This window comes from Vombatus ursinus, unplaced genomic scaffold (assembly GCF_900497805.2).
Source record: "Vombatus ursinus unplaced genomic scaffold, bare-nosed wombat genome assembly UNPS02012319.1, whole genome shotgun sequence".
Classification (NCBI taxonomy): domain Eukaryota; kingdom Metazoa; phylum Chordata; class Mammalia; order Diprotodontia; family Vombatidae; genus Vombatus; species Vombatus ursinus.
In genome coordinates this window covers 1,592,344-1,615,978 of record NW_020952097.1, presented here as the reverse complement: position 1 = coordinate 1,615,978, position 23,635 = coordinate 1,592,344, and the positions used below count along the sequence as shown (strand labels likewise).

At 39.4% G+C, this 23,635-nt stretch overlaps 1 protein-coding gene across 1 annotated transcript in view; it reads left to right on the top strand.

Moving 5' to 3' along the window:
• Positions 1-23,635, top strand: part of LOC114039826 (speriolin-like) — a 52,331-nt gene that overhangs the window by 9,287 nt on the left and 19,409 nt on the right. The window contains exon 2 of the mRNA XM_027857708.1: positions 6,259-6,321. Within this exon, the coding sequence (XP_027713509.1) occupies positions 6,259-6,321 (63 nt within the window). The remainder of the gene's footprint in view (positions 1-6,258; positions 6,322-23,635) is intronic.

Below are 23,635 nucleotides of genomic sequence, written 5' to 3'. Positions count from 1 at the left end.
TCTCCTCTTATTATGAGCAAAAGCTTTTAAGTTTTGTGTGATCCTGACTGGTTACTTGGTGCTTAAACCGCTTCTTTATGGATACTTGCAGTATTTTTCCTTTGACCTGGAAGCTCTGGATTTTGGCTATGATGTTTCTAAGAGTTTACTTTTTTGGAGCTCCTTTCTGTTGGTGATCGGGAGATTCTTTCTATTTCCATTCTGCCCACTTGTTCTAATGTCTGGGCAATTTTCTTTTGTGATTTCTTGAAATATGATAAACGAGTTCTTTTAATTTCTGGTCAAAGCTTTCAGGTGGTTGAACAACTATTAAATTGTCCCTTCTTAATCTGTTTTTGAAATCAGTTGTTTTGGATATGAGATATCTTATACCATTTTTCCAATATTTTGACTTTCTTTTAATATTTCTTATTATCTTGTAGAGTCATTTATTTCAATTTGGTCCATTCTAATTTTTAGGGATTCCGTTACTTAGGTAAGGTTTTGTACCTCTTGTGAAAGTTTGCAATTCTCTTTCCAAATTTCCCCTCCATACCTCTCATTTTTTCCCCAATGCCTTTTCTATTACTCTTATTTCATTTAACTATAATTTTTAACTCTTGCATATGTTTTTTTTAGGAATTCTAATTGATCTTGTGGGCATGGTTATATTTTTCCTTGAAGCTTTGAGGTATTTTGGAGTTATTCTCTTTTTCTGGGTTTGTGTCCTGGGTACCCCTGACCTCATAATAGTTCTTTACATTGTTTGTTTGTTTAGTCACTTTTCCCATTATTCTGCTTTGGACAACCCAGGTTTGCTGCCCTAGCTAGAAACTCTAGAGGTTGACTTTGTGATCCTGGCTCCTCTGGGAAGTTTCCTTCCCTTCCTCCAAACTGCCTTCATTGCTGTCCTGGGGACCACATTCACAGTTTTCTCTGAGTGATGCGTCTGCATTCTCAGACCCTCTAAGAGACCCTGTGCTGCTAGCTGAGGCTGGGGGTTGAGTCCACCGTTAGCTCCAGGTGCCCTGCGCTGCTGGCCTAGCTTGGAGCTTTGGGTTTCAAGTCTATGATGACAGCCCATTTCTGTTCTTGCCCTAGACACTTGTGTATAGGTCATATTGTGATCTTGGGCTGCAAAGATGACCACTACAATTTTTTTCCTTTGACTTCCCTATCACTATTTTGTCTAATTATTGTGGGAGTACTTGTAGAGGGAGCTGGACTACATTTCCTCTTACACTTTCATCTTGGTTTGTCTCCTCAGGGGCTGTTTTGTAAAACTAGCAAATTGCCCAGTCTCTCTATGCCTTGGTAGAGCATGGCTTTTCAGTGGTTTGCTATCTCATGTGGTTCATACACACCAAGGTTCCTTATCAGAATTCTGTATAAATGTTTTGACAATATGCTCAGGCATTGTTCAAACACTTGTTTCTATCAGAGTTTTCTGAGCTCTTTCATGTTATCTCTTAACCAAGATGCATCCTGACTATGAGTCCCTCCATATTTCACATTTTCTTGAACTCCAAACCACAAGGCAAGAGGTAAAAGTGGCTCCCTTCCAAACATTAGCAAGTATGGAATGAAACCTGTGATATTGTCCCTGTAGTTTTGTAATCATGCACTAGAAATGCCACATGTTTACTCCACTGAGATTTCTGCTTAGATTTTAATGATCCTAACGTATTTAGCAGGGTATGGTGGCAATACTCTGATGGTATGTCTCCATGGTGGTAAGGTGTGGTTCTTCTTTTTTTTTTCCTTCTTCTTTTTTTTTTAGGCAGTTGGGGTTAAGTGACTTGCCCAGGGTCACACAGCTAGTAGTGTCAAGTGCTTGGCCTGAAATCAGATATGAACTCAGGTCCTCCTGACTTCAGGGCCTGTGCTCTACCCACTGTGCCACCTAGCTGCCCCATAAGGTGTGGTTCTTGACTCTGACTAGACCAGTTTGAATTCCAGATGGAAAGCCATATACTGATAAAGATTTCCCCCATAACACCTCAGCAAAGGAAGTAGCATTCTGGTCCCTCATTGGGTATGCCTCTGCATACTGGGGAAATGGTCAGTCACTACTGGGGTAGGGTTCTTTTTTTATTGTCTGCTTCAGGAGTGGGGAACCTAAAGCCTCGAGGCCACATGTGGCCTTCTAGGTCCTGGGGTACAGCCTTTTTTTCTTTTTTTTTTTTTTTTTGGTGAGGCAACTGGGGTTAAGTGACTTACCCAGGGTCACACAGCTAGTAAGTTTCAAGTGTCTGAGGCCAGATGTGAACTCAGGTCCTCCTGACTCCAAGGCAAGAGCTCTATCTACTGCACCACCTGCCTGCCCCACGGTGCAGCCTTTTGACTGAGTCCAAGTTTTACAGAACAAATCTTTTTATTAAGGGAATTTGTTCTGTGAAGTTTGAATTCAGTCAAAGGGCTGCACTTGAGGACCTCGAGGGCCACATGTGGCCTCAAGGCCACAGATTCCCCACCCCGGTCTACTTTTAGATACAACATCTCAATGAAGCTAGGTGGTGCACTGGATAAAATGCTGGGCCTGGAATAAAAAAAGACCTGAGTATGAAATCTGGTTGTGTGACCCTGGGCAAGTCATTCACTTAACTTCTATTTACTTCAGTTTCCTCAACTAGAAAAAAGGATAATAATAATACCTGCCTCCCTGGGTTGTTGTGAGGATCAGCTGAGATAATATTTGTAAAAAAGCACTTAACACAGTGCCAGGCACCTAGCAGGTGCTATATAAATGCTGGCTATTATTATTCATTTACACAAGCTCCAACAGTTTGCTGGTGCCTACACTTTCTGAGTATGCAGCCCAAGTTGGCAGAAGTTTCCTTTGGACATATCAAGCACAAGCTACATGCTTCTTATACACATCTGCTACCATTTTAGGACAATCAAGCCTGTTTCTCAATAGTTGAGAAGTCGATTTGACCCAAGTCTCCAAAGTCATCATTCAATGCCATCATGGCCATAGTGTGCAGTTCACAAGACAGTATAAACTGCTTCTTGGTGGCATGTGTCAGATCAATTATAAACCAGTATAGCTCTCCACTGCATAGTTCCAACTTCTGCCATTGTCTTAATAGTAAGGTCTCCAAGGAAAAAAACTTGAGTCCTCAAAGGTTAATCCTTTTATTGATTGTTATTATTTCCCACTTTCTTTCATCCAATCATTCAAGGACAACTAGGTGTAACAGATAGCTTTCACTCCTTTTATGTGTATCAACATAATTTTTGGTGTCATGAGGCCTATGGCAGAAAGTGTCTACATTTCTATTGGTACTTCCTAGACAACAGTTGATGAGTTGAACACATAGTTAGCTAGCACTGATACTAATCTCTGACAGTCAGCTTCAGGATATAGATCAGAATATGTCAATGGGTTGTTGTCCATTCACAGAAATTTTTCTCTATATTTACAGTTTCTGAACTTTTTAGCGACAATACACTTTAAAGTTAGGAACTCTAGTTTATAAATGGCAAACCAGTAAGTGCTCCACTGGTGAGTACAACAGGATATTTATGAGCATTACTCACTCAATATAGGACTGCTCCCAAGCATTTTAAACTAGCATCAGTAGACAACATAAAGAGTTTATTTGAGTCTAAAGCCAACACTGGTGCATGCACGAGGCAGCTGACCAAATCTTGAAAAGCTTGTTCACATTTCCCATTCTAAGGGTCTCCAAATGGCTTCTGAGGGTTTTAGTCAATTTCATCTTTTTTTTTTGTCCCTCTGCCATTAGTTCCTCGCAATCATATATCCTTGGGTGAAATTGTTTAGCAATAGTAACTTATTCACAAATTCATGATAGTAACCACTGAATCCTAAAAAATGTCCTTAATTCTTCTGGGTTCTTTCGCTATGACCAGCTGAGGGTTGTGTGTGTGTGTGTGTGTGTGTGTGTGTGTGTGTGTGTGTGTGTGGTGTCTATCTTTTCCAGATCTGTGTTCACTCCTTACTATGTCAAAGTCGAAAAGGCAACTAGCATTTATCAAGCACCTACAAGAGATGTGCAATGATTTCACTTTCATTTTCCTACTGTCTCTAGACATCGGAGAGAAACAAATTCAGGGGCTGAGATTTGAAACTTTAAAAAACTCCTATTATGTGATGCTATAGTGGGACTTTCAAAACAAAGACAGTTGCCTTATTGGAAACATGCCTTATGGGAAACATGGCCACGAGGTAGCATGGGAGTTGCTTCCCAAAGTCAAAAGCCCTTGTAATCCACGTATGCCAGTAAGCAGATATTTCTAGCCCCAACAAGTCCCCAGAGCAATATCCCTGCAGGAGGGGGTCACATAATATTGTCTTTTACCTTCAGTTCTATTCAATAAATGTATTCTGATTTATACTGGAAGTGTATGTTACTTCTGGTTCATTTAAAGTAGAGAATGAAATTAAAATCTTAATGATAATGGAGGCATGAGTGAAATAAATTTTGGTAATCTTCAGAATAGCGTGGGCAAGAAACTAAAAGGATGGGAGATGAGGAACCTAGGCAAGTCAATCTACACAGGTACAAGAAGCACTAAAGAAGGGGAAGGCAAAGGCCCTATAGCCACATTCACACCTATACAAAAGCACTGGTAACGTAGACTTAGAGCATCATTCGATGTCTTATGGAGAGCTTTTCCAGTTTCGCCCTCGGGAGGCACAAAGGAACCCAGACTAACCACCTGACTTTCAACTCTTAGTACATTGTAAAGCAGGTGCTCTTATAAAGGGAAGAAATCTGTAACTCATTCTTGGGACGTTTGTCCTTGAGATTTTTTTTTAAATTTTGGTGAGTTTTGAGGTTAAGAATATTTGTCAGAAGAAACCTAGAAAGCTTAAGTTCTGAGCTAGAAATTAAAGATGCTGGAGTCATAGCTTGTGTTTTCATCATTGCTGTCGATTGAAGGTATAGGCATTAAAAGACAAAGAGAGATCTAAGAAGTTAACTGATGGAAAAGAAAATGCCATCTAAGAATGGGATTTGGAAATCTACATCATGGCTTAAAATATGGAGTGATGGTCAGGAATACAGCATATTTAATAAGAGTTAGTAAAAAAAAAATTCGGGGCAGCTAGGTGGCGTAGTGGATAGAGCACCGGCCCTGAAGTCAGGAAGACTTCAAATCTGGCCTCAGACCAAACACTTGACACTTACTAGCTGTGTGACCCTGGGCAAGTCACTTAACCCCAATTGCCTAAAAAATAAATAAATACAAATTTTAAAAATTCATTTGCCTAGAGATTTATGAATTTACTCAAAAAGGTTTTCTCTTAAAATGGGAAGGAAGTGGGAAACTGCCCACATCTATCTGCCAAGCTAGATACCATAAAGCAGCATGTACAACCCAGGAAGAATATCACTGAGAATGACTGGTAATTCATAGGATACAAAATAAAAAATAAACTCAATCCTAAGAGGAATAAGCATTTATATAGCACCTACTATGTGCCATGCACTATGCTAAGCACTTTTACAAATATTATCTCATTTGACTCTCACAACAGCCCTATAAGGTGGGTGCTCTTATTATCCCCATTTTACAACAGAAGAAACTAAGGCAAACAGAGGTTAAATAACTTGTCTAGAGTCACACAGCTAGTAAATGAGGCTGGATTTGAACTCAGGATCTTCCTAACTCTAGGTCCCGCACTCTATCCACTTCATCACCAGCTGCCCCTAAGCAGCTTTCCCCTCCCACCCATGGCTATTTTTCCCTTGAAATTTTCAAAACCTTGGGCATGTTTCCATGTGACCCATTCTGACCTTATGAAACAGGAAACTATCTTTGTTTTGACATCTCCACTACAATATTGCATGAGGTCTCAGCCCCCCACACTTCTGTCTTCCTCTGATTCTTAGACATGGCAAGAAAACACTGCTTACCCACAGTGCTTAGCATGTAATAGGGGAACACTCTAGTCAATGACAAGGACACATTAAGTGTTTAGTAATGTCAAGACTGGAAGAACGATGATGGGAACACTGAGAGGAGATTGGACACCAAAGAGAAATAAAAGTGTGGAGCTGAAGGGAAGAGGGCAAAGGGATTTACAAAGCGCTGCGGTCAGAAGTCACGCTGGTCACATTCCTCCGAAGGACAGTTCAACAGGCAGTCTCAGCACCAACGTCGGCTTCGGGGCCTGGTGATGACACACCAGGGGGAGACTTGAAGAAGATGTCTGACCACATGGTTGGGGGAGGTTCCAAAGGCCACCCATCCCATGGAAATATCAAGCAACAAACTCACCTGACAGCTAGCCAAGAGTTGCAGACAAGTCTGGACAGAAGTCAGAGGCAGAGATTGGCAGGAGCCACACCAAAGAGGCATATGTGGGTAAGAGGGCTTTGTGTTCACACCGCGATCTTGAGACTAGTGAGGTCTAACAGCCTCTATCTACCAAGAAAGGCCTTTTGTGCATCTGTCTCCCCACCCCCAGCTCTGTTAAAACCAGAGCAAGATAGAAATGTGGTGTTGGGGTGGGGAATCAGAAATTCAGAAATGGCGGCAACAGCTTGTTCTCAATTGTTTGTGGGTTAATGATCACCCATTACTTTTCTTTTCACTGAAATAGCTGGTACATTTAGTTTTCACACTGAGTTATTGAGTTCGTTGAGCTTCATTGGAAGCAAGATTGGGATTCTCGAGTTGGGTGATGGCACATGAACCAAGCTGGGTGGCTCAGAGTGTATAAGTGCTGGACCCCTGGAATCAGGAAGAACTGATTTCATATCTGGCCTCAGACATTTCCTTGCTCTGTAACCCTGGGCAAGTCACTTAACATTTGCTTCAGTTCGTTTAACTGTAAATATATGATATAATAAAATGATAATAATAGTAAATAAAAATGATGTAATAGTAAAATAATAAAAAATAATAAAAATAGCACCTACTTCTCAGGGTTATTGTGAAGATCAAATGAGATAATATTTGTAAAATGCTTAGCACAATGCCTGGAAAATAAGAAACACTACATAAACATTAGCTATCATCATCATCATTATTGGAATTAATTAATTCCTCTAAACTTTAAATGCAGACAAGACTTGGGAGCACTAGTGAAGGGCTGTTGACGGCACATCCTCCATTTTTAGCTAAAGGTATTTGTGCATGCTCATCCGAGTGCGCTGCTGTAGCGGATGCCTTGAGTATCAATTCGTGCCTTACAGAAATAAAGCTCTGCAAGCAGATGTACTGAACCAACCTCCCAAGTACAAGCAATATCAAGCATGAGGGCAAGTGTTACACCAAGAAGAAAGGCAATAAAAACATGTAATATCAGATGTCATTTCTGATCAGATCAGAAACGTGCAAAGTATGAATTATAAACAAGGAGAAGTAACATCTGGAGACCAAGAAGAACATTTTGCCTTTGAAGTCTAAAATTCAAGAAAGAAACCAATGGTGGATCAACAAAGTCCTGGCAAACTAATCACTTCTTGTCCCTTATTCAGTTAGTTCAGTTTTAGGGGAGCCTGCCTCTAATCAGAGCACTTATGCTTCCTGATGGAGAGCTAGGTGGCGCAGTGGGTAGAGCACTGGGCTGGCAGTCAGGAAGACTCATCTTGCTGAGTTCAAATCTGGCCTCAGACACTTACTAGCTGCTATGTGACCCTGGGCAAGTCACTTAACCCTGTTTGCCCCAGTTTCCTCATCTATAAAATGAGCTGGAGAAGAAATGGCAAGCCACTTTAATGTCTCCGCCAAGAAAACCCTATATGGGGTCAGACATGACTGAAACAACAAATGCTTACTGATCTCATAGTCATTTGTTTAAGTCCCCCACCCTGGTATCCCACACACTATTTTGCATGAAATACATCTAGTGCCTCCCAGAAAAAAAGTAAAGTCAAAGAAATACTCAATATCCAATATGAATCAGGTACAGAGCAGATAATCCCTACACACAGAAAAAGATGTTAAACACAGGATGCTCACACACACACATTAACAGAACAGGATTCAGAAACTTAACCTATAACTACTAGAACAATCTGCTCTAAATCTGAAACCTCATCAGAACATAAAGCAATTTTTTTGTTATTTCAGAGTTGTTGTTTTTTACATTTTTAATTGATTTATTTATTTTTAGTTTTCAACGTTCACTTCCATAAGCTTTTGAGTTTTCAATTTTCTGGTCTTCCCTCCCCTCCCCCCTCCCCAAGACTGCATGTGATCTGATATAGGCTCTACATATACATTTATATTAAACATGTTTTCACATTAGTCATGTTGTAAAGAAGTATTAGAACCAATAGGAGGAACCACAAGAAAGGAGAAACAAAACAAAACAGCAAAAGAAAAAAAGACCAAACAATATGCTTCGATTGTCATTCAGACTCCATAGTTCTTTTTCTAGATGTGGATAGCATTTTCTATCATGAGTCTTTTGTAGTTGTCTTAGATCCTTGCATTGCTGAGAAGATCCAAGTCTATGAAAATTAGTCATAGCACAATGTGGCTGTTAACTGTGCACAATGGTCTTCTGGTTCTGCTCACTTCACTCAGCATTAGTTCATATAAGTCTTTCCAGGTTTTTCTGAAGTCCACCTACTCATCTTTTCTTATATCACGATAGTATCCTGTTACATCCTTATACTACACTTGTTCAGCCATTCCCCAAATGATGGGCATCCACTCAATTTCTAATTCTTGGTCACCACAAAAAGAGCTGCTATAAATATTTTTGTACATGTGGACATGTGGGTCCTTTTCCCATTTGTATGATCTCTTTGAGATACAGCCCTAGAAGTGGTATTGCTGGGTCAAAGAGTATTCTTTTCAGTTTTATACCTCTTTAGGCAAAGTTCCAAATTGCCCTCCAGAATGGTTGGATCAGTTCACAATTCCACCAACAATACATTAGTGTTCCAATTTTCCCACATCTTCTCCAACATTTATCATTTTCCTGTTTTGTCATGTTAGCCAATATGATAGGTGTGATGTGGTACCTCAGAATTTTGATTTGCATTTCTCTAATCAACAGTGATTTAGAGCATTTTTTCATATGACTATAGATAGCTTTAAATTCTTCATCTGAAAACTACCTGTTCATATCCTTTGACCATTTATCAATTGGGGAATGATTTGTATTCTTATAAATTTGACTCAGTTCCTCTATACATTTTAGAAATGAGGCCTTTGTCAGAGACACTGGCTGTAAAAATTGTTTCCCAGCTTTCTGCTTCCATTCCAATCTCGGTTGTATTGGCTTTGTTTGTGTGAAAACTTTTCAATTTAATGTAATCAAGATCATCCATTTTGCATTTCACAATGTTTTCTGTCTCTTGTTTGGTCATAAATTCTTCCCTTCTCCGTAGATATGACAGGTAAACTATTCCTTGCTCTCCTAGTTTGCTTATAGTATCAGCCTTTATATCTAAATCATGTACCATTTTGACTTTGTCTTTCTATAGGGTGTAAGATGTTGGTCTATGCCTAACTTCTGCCATACTATTTTCTAGTTTTCCCAGCAGTTTTTGTTAAATAGTGAGTTCTTATCCCAGAAGCTAGAGTCTTTGGATTTATCAAACAGTAGATTACTATACTCATTGACTATTGTGTCTTGCACATTTAACCTATTCCACTGATCCACCACTCTATTTCTTAGTCAACACCAAGTAGTTTTGATGATTGCTGTTTTATAATACGATTTAAGATCTGGAATAGCTAGGCCACCTTCCCTCGCATTTCTTTTCATTAATTCCCTTGATATTCTAGACCTTTTGTTATTCCAAATGAATCTTATTATTTTTTCTAGCTCTATAAAATAATTATTTGGTAGTTTGATAGGTATGGCACTGAATAAGTAAATTAATTTAGGTAGAACTGTCATTTTTATTATATTAGCTCAGCCTACCCATGAGCAACTGATTTTTTCCAATTATTTAGATCTGACTTTATTTGTATGAAAAGTGTTTTGTAACTGTGTTCATATAGTTCCTGGATTTCTTTTGGCAGGTAGACTCCCAAATATTTTATAATATCTACAGTAACTTTAAATGGAATTTCTCTTCCTATCTCTTGCTGTTGGGCTCTGTTAGTAATACATAGAAATAGTGATGATTTATGTGGGTTTATTTTACATCCTGCTACTTTGCTATACTTGTTTATTGTTTTGATTCTCTAGGATTCTCTAGGTATATCATCATATCATCTGCAAAGAGTGATAGCTTTAGAACATAAAGCAACTTACAGGAGTACTATTTAGGCAATTTTAATTTCATTTCAGCTAGGCACTGTCGAATTAATCCTTGGAATAATGTCGTCTGTTAAAATAGCCAGGCATATACCAATCCTCATGTCAATTGCAAGCTCTCTGATATAGAAGTTTCCTCTGCTCTTAGATACTGCCATTCCTGTAAAAATCACATTAGCCACACTGACAGACTTCCAGACCTCTTGAATTCACAAGGTGACAATCAAGCCTAGATACATCTATGTCTCAAGGTTGCTATTTGGTCATATGCTCAGGAAAGGAAACACAAAAGAGGCAGCCCAAACCCAGACTCAGATTTGTCTTAGCAAGGACATATACCTTCACGGCCATATGCTCACAGCCAGCAGCGTCTCTCCCATGCAACTCTAGGGATCCAGTCCAAAATAAGCTTGCACAATCTTCAGTTAGAAAGGAAGGAAGGGTCTGGATTTTTTTTGGATTTGAAAAAACAAAGTACCTATGATACATTTTTAAAGTCTAATCTGCATTATCACTTCAGTCTAAAAAAAAAAATCAACTAAACAACAAATCGGTCTCTGATTTGCAGCTTCAACAGTTTCTGAGGTGTAGATACTTAACACTAAAAATTTAAAAACTGTCTCTCAAGAACCTGTAGAAAATGGCTCCAGTATACTCCTGGGGGCAGACCATTGAGTCACAAGCTCTTCTGGCTGCATGGCCTATAAAGGGCTCCTTGTTATCTTACAGTGTGAGCCCCTTTGAGATGAGTCACACATGGCCAGAGAAACCATACCACCGCCATCCCCCACTGAGCTCCACATGGCCACTCTGAGCATGTTCCAAGGGCTTTGAAGGGGATGACCTCTGCTACATAAGTATAACTGCAGTATGCAGATGTCCATCTGTAACACTTTGCCCTTGATGCAAAGACTCAACCAGCGCACCTCCTCTGCTAATTATACATTTTTTATGACATTATTTGTATAACACCCTGTTACAACTAGCTCATTGTAAGGCAGCAATACAGTGGTCTCTTAAGATTCACATGACTCCTTCTGCTTTAGGGAATTTAATTTAGATGAAAAGTTTTTAATTCAATCACAATCATTCTGAGACACACACACACCCATCCACATTAGGAAAATTCATGACATTTAGACAGAGGTTGGGTTCTCTACCTAACTCTACATTTATATCTATTTCTAACTAACTCCTGGCCTCTTTGTGGTTATGACAATATTCAATTTAGTGAAAATGTTTGAGTAACAAAACATCAGATTATATTATAGTGTCTCTGGATAAATGGACACTGGGAGAGGAAGTTCAAGAAAGAGCCAATCTTTCCTTGGAACTTAACTCAGCTTGAGTCTCTTTCTCATCCTCAGTATCTCCCTTCTCCATCACAGTTTTTCCTTCTTTCTCTTTTCACTGGTTGCCCCTGGGCGCAAGTTCTTGACCAGCTCTGAATGACCCTACTCCTTCCTCTCTGCTTAAGGACTCTCAGAATCTCTATCTGGTTCTGAGATAGCTCTTTTTTACAAAAAATTCCTTAGGGTGCAATCAAATATCTCACCCAATGTCTTTGGCTCTAGAGAGGTTCTTTCTTAACAAAAGGTAATTGCTTTTAAGTGAACAAGATAGTCAATGGATCCATACACTTACACTTGCATATTGGCCATCAATGGAAATAAGCAGCAACTCCCTCCCTCCCACTATAAATCTCTCCATTACCCTTTGGGTCACTTGCAATTTTAATTACTCAGAAATTATAGTATTCTAAGACTTACAAACCTACAGCAGTACTAGTACCCAAGAAATGTAAAAATACTTAGAGAAAGCACTACCATACGTTGGGTAAACCTTCTGTGTGACATTTATAGGAAAACATGGAAAGGGATCACATAGTGTGAGAACACATAGATAGTTTGCAATGGACAGATGAGATCACAGATCCATTGAAGCATTGAAGAGTAAGTATTGCTGTGGTGAGATGTGATTCATGACTGGACTATGGCTATGATAGGGCATTACCTTAGGAAAAAAAAATGACAAATGTATTGAATACAGAGAAACATGAAAAGATCTACATGAACTGATGCAGACTGAAGTAAGCAGAACAAAGAAAGCAACATACACAGTGACTACAACAATGTAAATGGAAAGAACAACCCCAAAAATCAAAAAGCAAATGCAGCAAAATTATAAAGAAAAAATATGGTTTAAAAGAAGAGATATGTGAAGGCCCTCCCACTCTACCCCTTTGAAGAGATGGGAGCTCTATAAGTGTTGCCCATTACACATATTTTCAGACTTTTTCAATGTATCGATCAGATGTGCTGATTTTTTTCCTCTTTTTTTGTCTTTAAAAATATTGTTATATATACAGGCTCTCTGAGAAGGAGAGGGGAAAGGATGCTAGGGAAAACTATGGTAATATAAAAAAAAAGACATTGCCAAAAACTTATTTAAATACAAAACATACACACACATATAAATGTTTATATATATTATATATTATATATGTACATGAAATCATATACAGGAATTCATAATCCAGAAAGAGAAACACAGAGGAGAGCACTTAGGTGAGAGTGCTATGTGACCATGTTCTTGACAGAGATTTCTAAAAAATAGACACTTGTCAATTGGTAGCTTCAGAACAGCTTCTTATTGTCAAATACATCAGTCTTTTCTCATGCTCTTCCAGAATCTTTCCTAACATATTGATGTCATCCACACACAACAATACTTTTAGGTAGATGTAGTTCATTCGTTTAAGCCATTGAAGTGACAAATGCCCCTAAGATACATTAAGAAATTTGCTCAAACTGGTAAAAATCCATCTGGACAAGTCACTTAACTTCTCAAGCCTCCGGGCAGCTCTCTAAGATTCTAAAAAAGAACGTGCTTTGGTGGAGGGATTTTTCTCACTTGGAACTTCCCCATATTAATATAATCACAGATCCAGTCTGTCTGTCTGTCTGTCTGTCTGTCTGTCTGTCTCTCTCTCTCTCTCTCTCTGTTGCCTGACTGATCTAAGTCTCCACTGGTTTTTACCACAGGGAATGTGGGTACTTTTTTGAGAAAATGTCTAACCCAGAATTGTGACATCCCTGTGGTAAGAGACATTCAGTCCCAGCACCATCCATAAGTGTAATATCGTTTTCAAGTTCCATCAAGAGTTTCATCATCTGCACACTTCTCTGCTTGTTCTTTTCAAACTAAGCAAATCCTCTTCTTTAGAGGGAAAGCTCCGTTTTCAATTTTCCTATGTTGCTCACATCAGAAAATTTGAAATGAAATAACGTGGGTTATTTAAATGTGAAGTGATCACATTTATAAAGGGCCCAAGCCCTTTATAATAACTCTTCAATGCTTTTCATTATGTCTTTATTCTACAGTCAGGGCCTAGTCTTGGAATTAAAAAAATCCTCTGCACATTTCTTGGCTCATCACAACCCATCCCCTCTCTAAAGTTTTGACCGCTATTCCATTCATATTCTAGTCTAGCAGAGTGGCTGCCTAGGAACCACTAAGCTGAGGTCACAGGGGCTAATTACCTGTTCCAGTCTTTGTCCCTTACTTGCCTTCAGAGTTTGCCTTGGATTCAACTCTGGGAAAACCTGACTTCTCAATAGAGGAAATAGTCTTCCAAATTCTCACGTTCATCGACCTCATCCCAGCTACTATGGGGACAATTCTAAAAGAGGTAGCCAGTGAATTATAAGAGTTAATCATAGGATAGGGCACTTTCTTCCCGCACAGAAAGCAATGGTAAACACAAGGGAATCACAGTACATATTAACAGAATGATTTAAACAGGATTCAGAAACTCAGTTTATAGTCAGGTTACAATCTGCTGGGAGGTGGTCGTAAGCCTCATGAAGACTTAATAGTTTGACAGTTTTGCTAATTAGCCATTTTATGTTTCACCTTTATGGAGTGAAGACAAATCAAACACCAAGTATGATCTAAGAGTAAGCTTCTTTTCTGGTGCTCCTTCCCCTTCTCTCTCTGTAAAGTCAACTCTTCCCTTGAATGCCAGTCCATTCTGGCTGCTGCAGCCGTAATCATCCACTCTGGTGGACACTGAAGACACTGCCTCACTGGCCTTTCAGGACCTCAGGACCTTCAGAAATTCACAAGGCTGCCTGGACTTGTCCATCTCAAGCTTGCTGTTTAGTCACCTTGTTAGGGAAGGAAACACAAGAGAAGTGGCTTTATCCTAGGCATAAGGATGTCTAGATAGTTTGTGCTTTTGGCTATACAGTAAAAAATGGGTGAAAGGTTTCTGCTATTCCTTCACCCAACTCTTCTGGACACAACTCTAAATAGTTCTCACATGTTAAATCAATAAAAGAAGAAGAGACTGGAGGGGCAGGTCACCCCTTTATTATATCCACAGAGTTCTGCCTCAACAACCAATCATAGGGACTCAACTCAGCAATGAGTCATATGTTGAGAGAAGCAGGTAGATCATATCACCTTTCCAGGTGGTCACCAGGAATGGTGTGGTCAGCCTAGGCTCTTTTGTCTGGGGCAATGGTTGTTAAAGTATCCAAGGATCTGTGGGGGTTCCTGAAACCCTTTCTGTGGGTCTACAAGGCCAAACCTAATTTCATAACAATACTAAAATATTTTTATCCCTAATATGGTCAATACCTATAGCTATAACCCATATAAATAAAAGTTCTTTGGGGTCCTTAATATTTTTAAGAGATAAAGGAATCTTGAGAACAAAAAGATTGAGAACCACAACCAGGGTATGTGAATTCCCAATTATAATTCATCAAAATGACTTGTGTATGCTCCATTCGCATTGATATTGTAATATCCTTTCCAACTTGGAGTGATCTGAAAGGGGCTACACAGTCACATTATAGACTAGAGCACATTCACTGACTGAAATGGTAAGTAAAAGATGCCACATTAAAATTTCCTACTGGATGAGCCCAGCGACTCCTAGAAAGGTCTGAAATCACAACTCCCTCCACCTTTCCAAGTCTTTGGAACCTGAAGGGGTACCCAGATGACTTTGCTAAAGGAGGAGAAGATAGTTCCCTCACCTCCAACGGTGAGAGTCTCAAGGAGGAAAGGGGAAGAATCATTTCACCAACAGTTTCCCAGTTTTTGCTCCTGCTCTTCACCAGGTTGGTCACCAGAGGCTCAAAGGTCAGGAGTTATCTTGGGTTTCCCCAAGGATCTACCAGGATGGGTTCTACACTCCAGCACCCTGCCCTGTACTGTCTCTGGCTGGCAGAATTTCTTGCTGATCTCCTGTGTGTCTCTAGGGGATGTCTCCAGCATCCTAAGCAACCTCAGCATCACCTGAAGCTTCCATATTTCCTGCTCTGACCCACAGATGCCTAAGAGAGCAGGAATGCTAGGTGTTCCCTGTTTAATACAGTGACCCTCACCCCATGCCATGCTGTACACTCAAAGTGTGCGCTGCTTTGTCTTCCTGTGTATTTAGAATGTTGTTCATAAAGAGCTTTTCTTGCAAACAACCTTTACATTATGAAGCTACTCAAGCTACATACCACTCCCTGGAAAGCTCACTCACAGTGGGAAGAGCATTGACTCTGCAGTCAAAAGTCTTGGGTTCAAATCTCACCAATGATCTACTTGTACGATCTTGGGCACATTTAATTTCCCTAGGCCTCAGTTTCATCCTCTTTAAAATGGTGGGGGGGAGGTTGGGGTTAGGAAATGGCCTCCTCTGGCCTAGAGACAGCCCAGCCTAGATTCCCCCATGGCTCTCAGCCTCCTCTTAGTGAATTAAAAATCATCCCAAGTTCTATTTCATGACTGGCCTCCTTTTCTGATTACATCTACTATCCCTTTAGCACTTTCAGGATGGGAGAAAGTGGATTTTCTTTTCTGGACATATGGGAGTCACCCTTTAGAACCTTTGGGAAATAAAGTGGGGAAACTGGTCTTAAACTTTGCATGTCTATAAAAAAAACTTGAGGCCAGGGCACTCCTGGATAAATTCAAGCTGATTTAAAAAAAAAAAAAAGCATAGAGGTGAAATGGAGGAAATAGTGTTGGTGTTGAGAGTTTGAAAAGAAAGCCATGCTTTCATGAAGAAAGGAGGCAAAGCTTTGCTAGGCAAAGTCCCATCTACAAAAAGGGATTGGGGGATGGGTTTTCTGAGCACGTCAGACAAGTCTTCTGCCCCAGGGAATGACTGACAGCTCAGGCCGCCTTGCTTACCAGTGCCACCTACTGGCTCATAATTTCAATCATTCACCCTACCTATTAGTGTAGCTCTCTCTAGTGTAGGGGGGAGTATGCTGGAGTCAGCTCTCCAGAGAGCCAATTGTTAAATTTTCAGTGTGAACATTTTCATCTCAGAAATTGGCAAAGCTACATATCAGGGCTTGATTTATTGATTGTTTAGACTTAAGAAAGTGATGATGAAATGTTAATAATGCAAATTAAATTTAAAAGTGTTTTGTGTATATATTTTCCCCCCAAGAAAGCTGAGTGTTAAACACTTACCAGCACACAACTACTGGGTACAGGGATTTTTCTTCTCTCTACAAGAGTACCCCTGAATTTTAGTAGTAATAGGAAAAGCCAGTGGACAGGTAGGCAATGCTTTTATGTCTCCCAGGGGAGACTATGCATTAGATAGAGCACTGGAGCTAGAGTCAGCAAGACCTGAGTTCAAATCCAGTCCAGACGCTTACTAGCTATGTGACCCTGGGCAAGTCACTTAATCTCTGTTTGCCTCAGTTTCCTCAACTGTAAAATGAGGATAATAATAGCACCTACTTTGTGGAGTTGTTGTGAGGATCAAATGAGATAAAATTTGTTTAAAAAAAAAAGCACTTGGTACAGTACCTGGCATATAGTAGGTGCTATATAAATGCTTACTCCTTTCTCTTGCCCACCCTGAGGAACTCGCTATTTGGTCCAAGCTCAAGCTACTCCTTTTGAAAAAGCACCTACAAGATATCAGCACAAGTACAGACAGACCATCCCATGGCTCTCAGCCTCCTCTTAGTGAATTAAAAATCATCCCAAGTTCTATTTCATTCCATTTATTCTAGAGTATAAAATATTAATTTATCAATTATGGATACATTTATTTAAATCGCTCCTGCACCAGTTCCAAAGTGATTTTCATCTTCCCAACTTCATGTGACTACAGATTCACATTATAGATTAGGGTACATTTGCTGATTGGAATAAAAATGAAGGTACAGCATTAAATCAGGGGCAGCTAGGTGGCAAGATAGATAAAGTGCCAGGCCTGGACTCAGGAAGACCTAAGTTCAAATCTGGCCTCAGACAATTACTAGCTGTGTGACCCTGGGCAAGTCACTTAATCCTGTTTGCCTCAGTTTCCTCAACTGTAAAATGAACTAGACAAACAAATAGCAAACCACTCCAACATCTTTGCCAAGAAAACTCCAAATGGGGTCACAAAGAGTCAGACACCACTGAAATGACTGAACAAAAAAAAAGTGTTAAAACTTCTGGGCTGTGGAGTCCCAGCTGTTTTCCTAGAAAGGATATAAACCTCAATTTCCCAGTAGCTACAGCAACTCTGTGTGTGTGTGTGTGAGTGTGTGTGTGTGTAAGATATACATTCTCTGCAGTGGAATGTTTTGAGCCTAAAAAAAAAGATGAAATGGATGTTTTCAGAGAAAACCAGGAAGACTTGTATGAACTGATACAGAGTGAAATGAACTGAAATGAATCAGGACAACAATTTATGCTATGATAATAAACTATAAAGAGAAATAACTTAAGAATTGTTTTAACAACTTAAAGACTTGAGAAGACTATGTTTCCTAGAGATTACTGATGAAGCATGCTATCCATCTTCTGACACAGAGGTGATGGACTCAAGATATATGTTTTTTGACATGGTCAATGCAGGACTTTGCTTTGCTTGATTATACATATTTGCTAAAAGGGTTTCTTTTTTTCAGGTGGAGGAAGGAAAGAAAATAAATGCTTGTTAATTAAATAAATACATTAAGGAATCGTTTCACTAACATCCAGGCTCCTGGACAGCATCCCAGATGGAAATTATCTGCTCCTGGTCATTTATCAGAATGGTAACTGGAGCATCTAAAATCTTGGCATTCTCCCAGAAGGCATCACCACCCCTCCTGAAATCCCCCCACTTAACACACTGCCTTCTCTTGCTGGTGTCTGGCATGTCTCCCAGGTGCCTCTGGTATCTAGGCAGCCTCACCCTCACCAGCATTTCAAACACTAACAGCTCTGACCTACGGACACCCAGGGGAAAAAAGGAGGATCTCCTCCTTCCATTTAACAGTAAGAATGACCCCCAATCTGCACAGTGAAGCACGGTCATGACCAGGCTGTGTCATCTCTCTCTGGCTTAAATTTACCTCTCCTCACTGTCTACTGTCATTCAGTCCCTATTAGAATCCCAGTTTCTCTCAGTCATCTCACCCTATCACTAATCCCCATCACTCACTCTATTAGCATGGCCCATCAATCATCCTTCATTTTGTTCCAACCATACCCTTTTGTCAGAATCTCCATGAAAATCAAGATGGTTGCCCTCAATCAACCAACCACTGACATCATGAGATTGGGATGGATATCTATGACTATTCACAAAGAATTCTGGATGAAGGAAAAGGAAGAACCCTGGTCAAAAGGTAGAGAATTCAGTTTTGTCCTTCATCCTGGCACTATGTGGACTTTTTCCAAAGACAAGTATTTAGCCAGCCTTAGATCTGTGTTCCTGTAGTTGTTGTTCAGTCATTTCAGTTGTTTTCAGTCACATCTAACTCTTTGTGACCCCATTTGGGGTTTTCTTGGCGAAGATACTGGACTGGTTTGCCAGCTCCTTCTTCAGTTCATTTTACAGATGAGGAAACTGAGGCAAATGGGGTTAAGTGACTTGCCCAGGGTCGCCCAACTAAGTGTCTGAGGCCTGACTGTGCTCCCTTGTAGGCTTCCCTGCAAAGACTCTGAGAGGAAATTGTGGCTGCTGCTGCTTGCATGAACAATGCAGTCGATGCCTGCAGGGCCAAGAGAGAGTGTAACCAGTAGGAGTGGTATAGGTCAAACCAGGTTTGGTAGGCTGCCCCCAAACGCCCCTCAGAGACAACATCCCTCTTCTGGGAAACTCAGAGAACGAAGCCATTGTCCAGAGCTCTCTCTGGGAGAGGAAGGAGTTGGAGAAGCCAGTTCTCTGCTCCATTTGGCAAAGCTCTTCAGTGCCTGCGTAGGCCCACATACTGTTCCCCTCCCCCTGTCGCTCTGTTCTTTTCCTGGATACTGTTTGTTCCCACTGTTATACAAAGTGTCCCAAAAGGTTTAAGCTTTAATAACTTTAAAAGTATAAATGCTAATTTGTTTTTACAAAAACAATATTCAAAAAGTTAATTACTTAAATTTTAAAATATTGATATGTTTCTTACTAAAATTCAACATAACCACCATCTTATATTATAGATCACCCTAGGTGATTTTTTGAACTTTTTAAAAACCTTAATTAGCTGCTGTTCAATGACTGAAAGGATTGCATTTTTGTTTGTTTGTTTGTTTTTTAGGATTGCATTTGTAATCCTAGCTTAAGATCATCCTGAGAATGAGGTTTTGGTGCATAACCAACAGTTTTGACATGAACCCACAAAAAAAAAAATGTAATGAAGATAGATCATTGACCAGGGTGGCCAAGTAAGAGGACATCCTCCATTAATCTACCAATTTGAGAATGTATCATCCAGAAACGGCCACATTACATAATGACAGGGGGCTCCATTTTGTTATTAAAATTTTTTAATTATTCTTTAAAATTCACAGAGCCAAATAAGTGTCAAAGAAATATAAATAATTAAACTTTCAATTGTTCTTTTTTGTAAAAAATAATACGTTATATTTTATAGTACTTTTGTACCATTTCTACTCCTGAAGTTCTTGAAGCTTTAAATTGTACTGAGGCTTTTGAGACACTCTGTGTGAACAAATTAAGTGGCTACTCACCCTTGTTGTGTGGTCAGTGTTCTCTGCAGAAGTAGCAAGTGGGAAAGAAAGGCAGCCTGAAAGAACAGGAGGATATACCCTGCACCTAGAATGAGACATGGGACAGGAGGCAGAAGAATAATGATTTCTTTCCAGGGAGAACACAGCCCCTTTCAGTTGCTTTTCTGCAGCATTCCTATGCCACCTTAAGGTGATTAGTAGGAAACAAAGAGATTTCTAATCTGAAGTCAATCAAAATACCTAGACAAGAGGTATTTTTTGAATCTTTCTGATACAAAGAGGCAGGGAGGCATGCTCTTCTGGAATCCTTTACTGGTGCACACCTGGGTTCCCTTCTTATCTACCTCCCATGGAATTGTTGTAAGTCTCTCCCAAGGAGACCAATCCACAAAAAATTTATATGTGGGAGACAAGGGACAAGCCTAACCCACCTAAAGCTCTCCAATATTCATATTACATATGGAAGACTTCAGCCCTTAATATTATACTTTTACTCATTGCTAGGTTTCCTCAAAACTCCTATAAGTGTCCCTGTCCCTCACCCATTAGAATTCCTATGCGTTACCTCTGTTTCCATCACTTACCCCTCACTGTGCCCCCATTACTCACCAGTTACTGTTACCTTTCATCCATAACTAATGTCCCACTCTTCAGTATCCTCATCACCTATCCTCTCAGTGTCTTATCCACTCAGTCTTCTGTCTCCATCATTCCTTCTTCTAGATTCCTATCAATCACCAAGAAAACCAAAGCCATTTGTCTTAAGCTCCCCCTTTTCTCCTTTTCATCTCATGTCTCCCTGATATCATTTCTCACTTTCACCTCATTCCCTCCGTCTCTGATAAAGAAGCAACCCTTCTGCTTTACCAAAGCAAACCTATACATGTAGCATTGATTGCATTCTCTCCCATCTTCTCTGGAAGATTGCCGCCACTATCAAATCTCTCTTCCAAATCTTCAATCTCTCCATATCTACTAGTTCCTTTCCTCCTGCCAACAGATATGACCAAGTCTCTCCTATATCATAACATTTCTAACTATCAAGTTATATCTCTCCTAATCCTCTTAGCTAAACTACTTGAAAAGCCATCTTCTTTATTGTCTTATAAACTCTGAGCTCTGGCTTCCAGACTCATCCCTCAATTGAAACTGCCCTCTCCAAAGTTACCAATGATCTCTCAATTGCTAAATAGAACAGCCTTTTCTCAATCTTAATTCTTCTTGACCTCTAAGCATTGACATTATCAGCCACTTTCTCCACCTGGATAGTCTCTCCTTTCTGGGTTTTTGGTGACCTTGCTCCTTCCTGTCTGATTGATCATTCCCATTCTTCTTTGCTTGGATCCGTCATCTATGTTAGACCTGTTAACTATGGGTGTACCTTAGGGCCTCTCTCCTCTTTTCTCTTTTAACCCTCTCACAGTGATCTCTTCAGCTTCCATTAATTCAATTATCATCTCTGTGCAGATGATTCACAGATCTATATATTTAGCCCTAGTCTCTCTCCTGAGCTCTTGTCCAACATCACCAGCTGCCTATTGGACGTTTCAAACTGGGTATCACGTGGACAACTCAGACTCAGCTTATCCAAAATAGAATTATCATCTACTCCACCACAACCCACCCCTCTTCTAAACTATTATTGTTGGGGGCACCATCATTCTTCCAGTTACCCAGGTTCACAGCTTTGGCATCATTCTTTACTCCTCTCTTGTTCTCACCCCACAAATCTAATCAGTGCTAAATCTTGTTTCTTTAATGTCTCCCTATTGCTGATTTCTGTGTCCCATCAATTCCCCCCCCAGATTTCCATTACTCACCTTATGTCATTCTAAAAGTTTCTCATCTACTATCCCTCTTTATCCCCACTTATTCTTGCAGGTCTGCCTTCCCCCCACGCTATTATCCATTCCTTAAAAAAAATTAAAAATAAATTTTTATTGATGCCTTTTGTCTTTATATCACAGTTATTTACCATGCACTTCATCATGAAACCTCCTTTGTGACAAAGAATAAAATTAAGCCAAAATATCTGATACAGAAATTATGTCTGATAAACATATACAGTATTCTGCCCTAGTGGTTCCGTGACTCTCAGCTGTGAGAGAGGTGTGTCGTTATCTTCTGGCTTTTCTAAGTTGAACTCAGATTTCAACTTAATGATCTCATTTACACTATTTATGTTGTTCTCTTGGGTCTCTTTATTATTTCTGCTAATAAGAACAATAATAACTAAGACATCCAGTGCTTTAGGATTGGCAAAGTAATTTACAAGTATTATCTCATTTGCCTCTTTCACTCTAAATCAGCTCCTACAAATCTTCCCACATTTATCTTAATCACTCATGTTCATAATTTCTTTCTGCACAATACTCCCTTAATTCATGTACTATAGGATTTTCCCCCAGTTATTTTCCAGTTGAATGGGTAACCACTTTACTTCCAGTTTGTTCTTGTACAAAGAGTGCTGCTATGAATCTTTTGGTATATACTGAACCTTTGTTTTTATCTTCAATGTCCTTAATAGTGGGATTGCTGGGTCAGAGAATATAGACAATTTAGTTACTATTATTACATAATTTCAAACTGGAATACAAAATGATAAGACCACTTCAGAGCTCCATCAATAGGATATTAGTATGCCTGACTTCTTACTCTCCCTGCAGCATTGACTGTTCCTATCTCTTTTTCATCTTTGCCAATGTGCATGGAGTGCTATTAAACCCCAGACATGTTTTCACTTGCTTTTCTCTTAATGATTAAGGATTTGGGGTATGTTTTTGTGCTATCACTTGTATTGTCATTTGCAAATTTTTAAAAACTTTCATATTCTTTGGACATTTTTCTATTGGGAAATGGCTTCTAATGTTACATATTTGTACCTATTCACTTTGTATTTTGGAATTTTTTAAATGATAACTGACATGAGAGTTTTTCCTACTCTATCATTTACTTTCTAATACTGTCTGTTGATTTTATTAATGAAAAAAACTTCTACAAACATTTTGTAGTTCAATTGCCTATTTTATCTTTTGAAATCTTCCCTATCTTGTATTTAATTATGAATTCTCCCCCTAGGCATAGTTATAAAAAGTATCTAATTTCATTATTTACTAATATTTTTGTAATATTACCTTTCATATTCAGATCACACATCCATTTTGAGCTTACTGTGGCATGTAGTGCAAAATGTTGACCTAAGCCTAACTTTTGTCAACCTGCTTTCTAGTTTTCCCAGAAGTTCCTATTAAAAAGGAAGTCCTTCCCTCACCCAAGGGATTTGCATTCTTGGGTTTATCAAACTGCACTACTTGTTTCTTTTTCTCTTTCTTTTAGAGTTGTCATTTCTTTTCATTTTAAATTTTTTATTAATTTAAATGGAAATTTTATTGATATTTCTTATTTTTGTATCACCCTTATTTCTGAATATATATCTGTCCCCTACCTTACGCAGTGAGCTATTCCTTATAAATAACAAAGGATGAA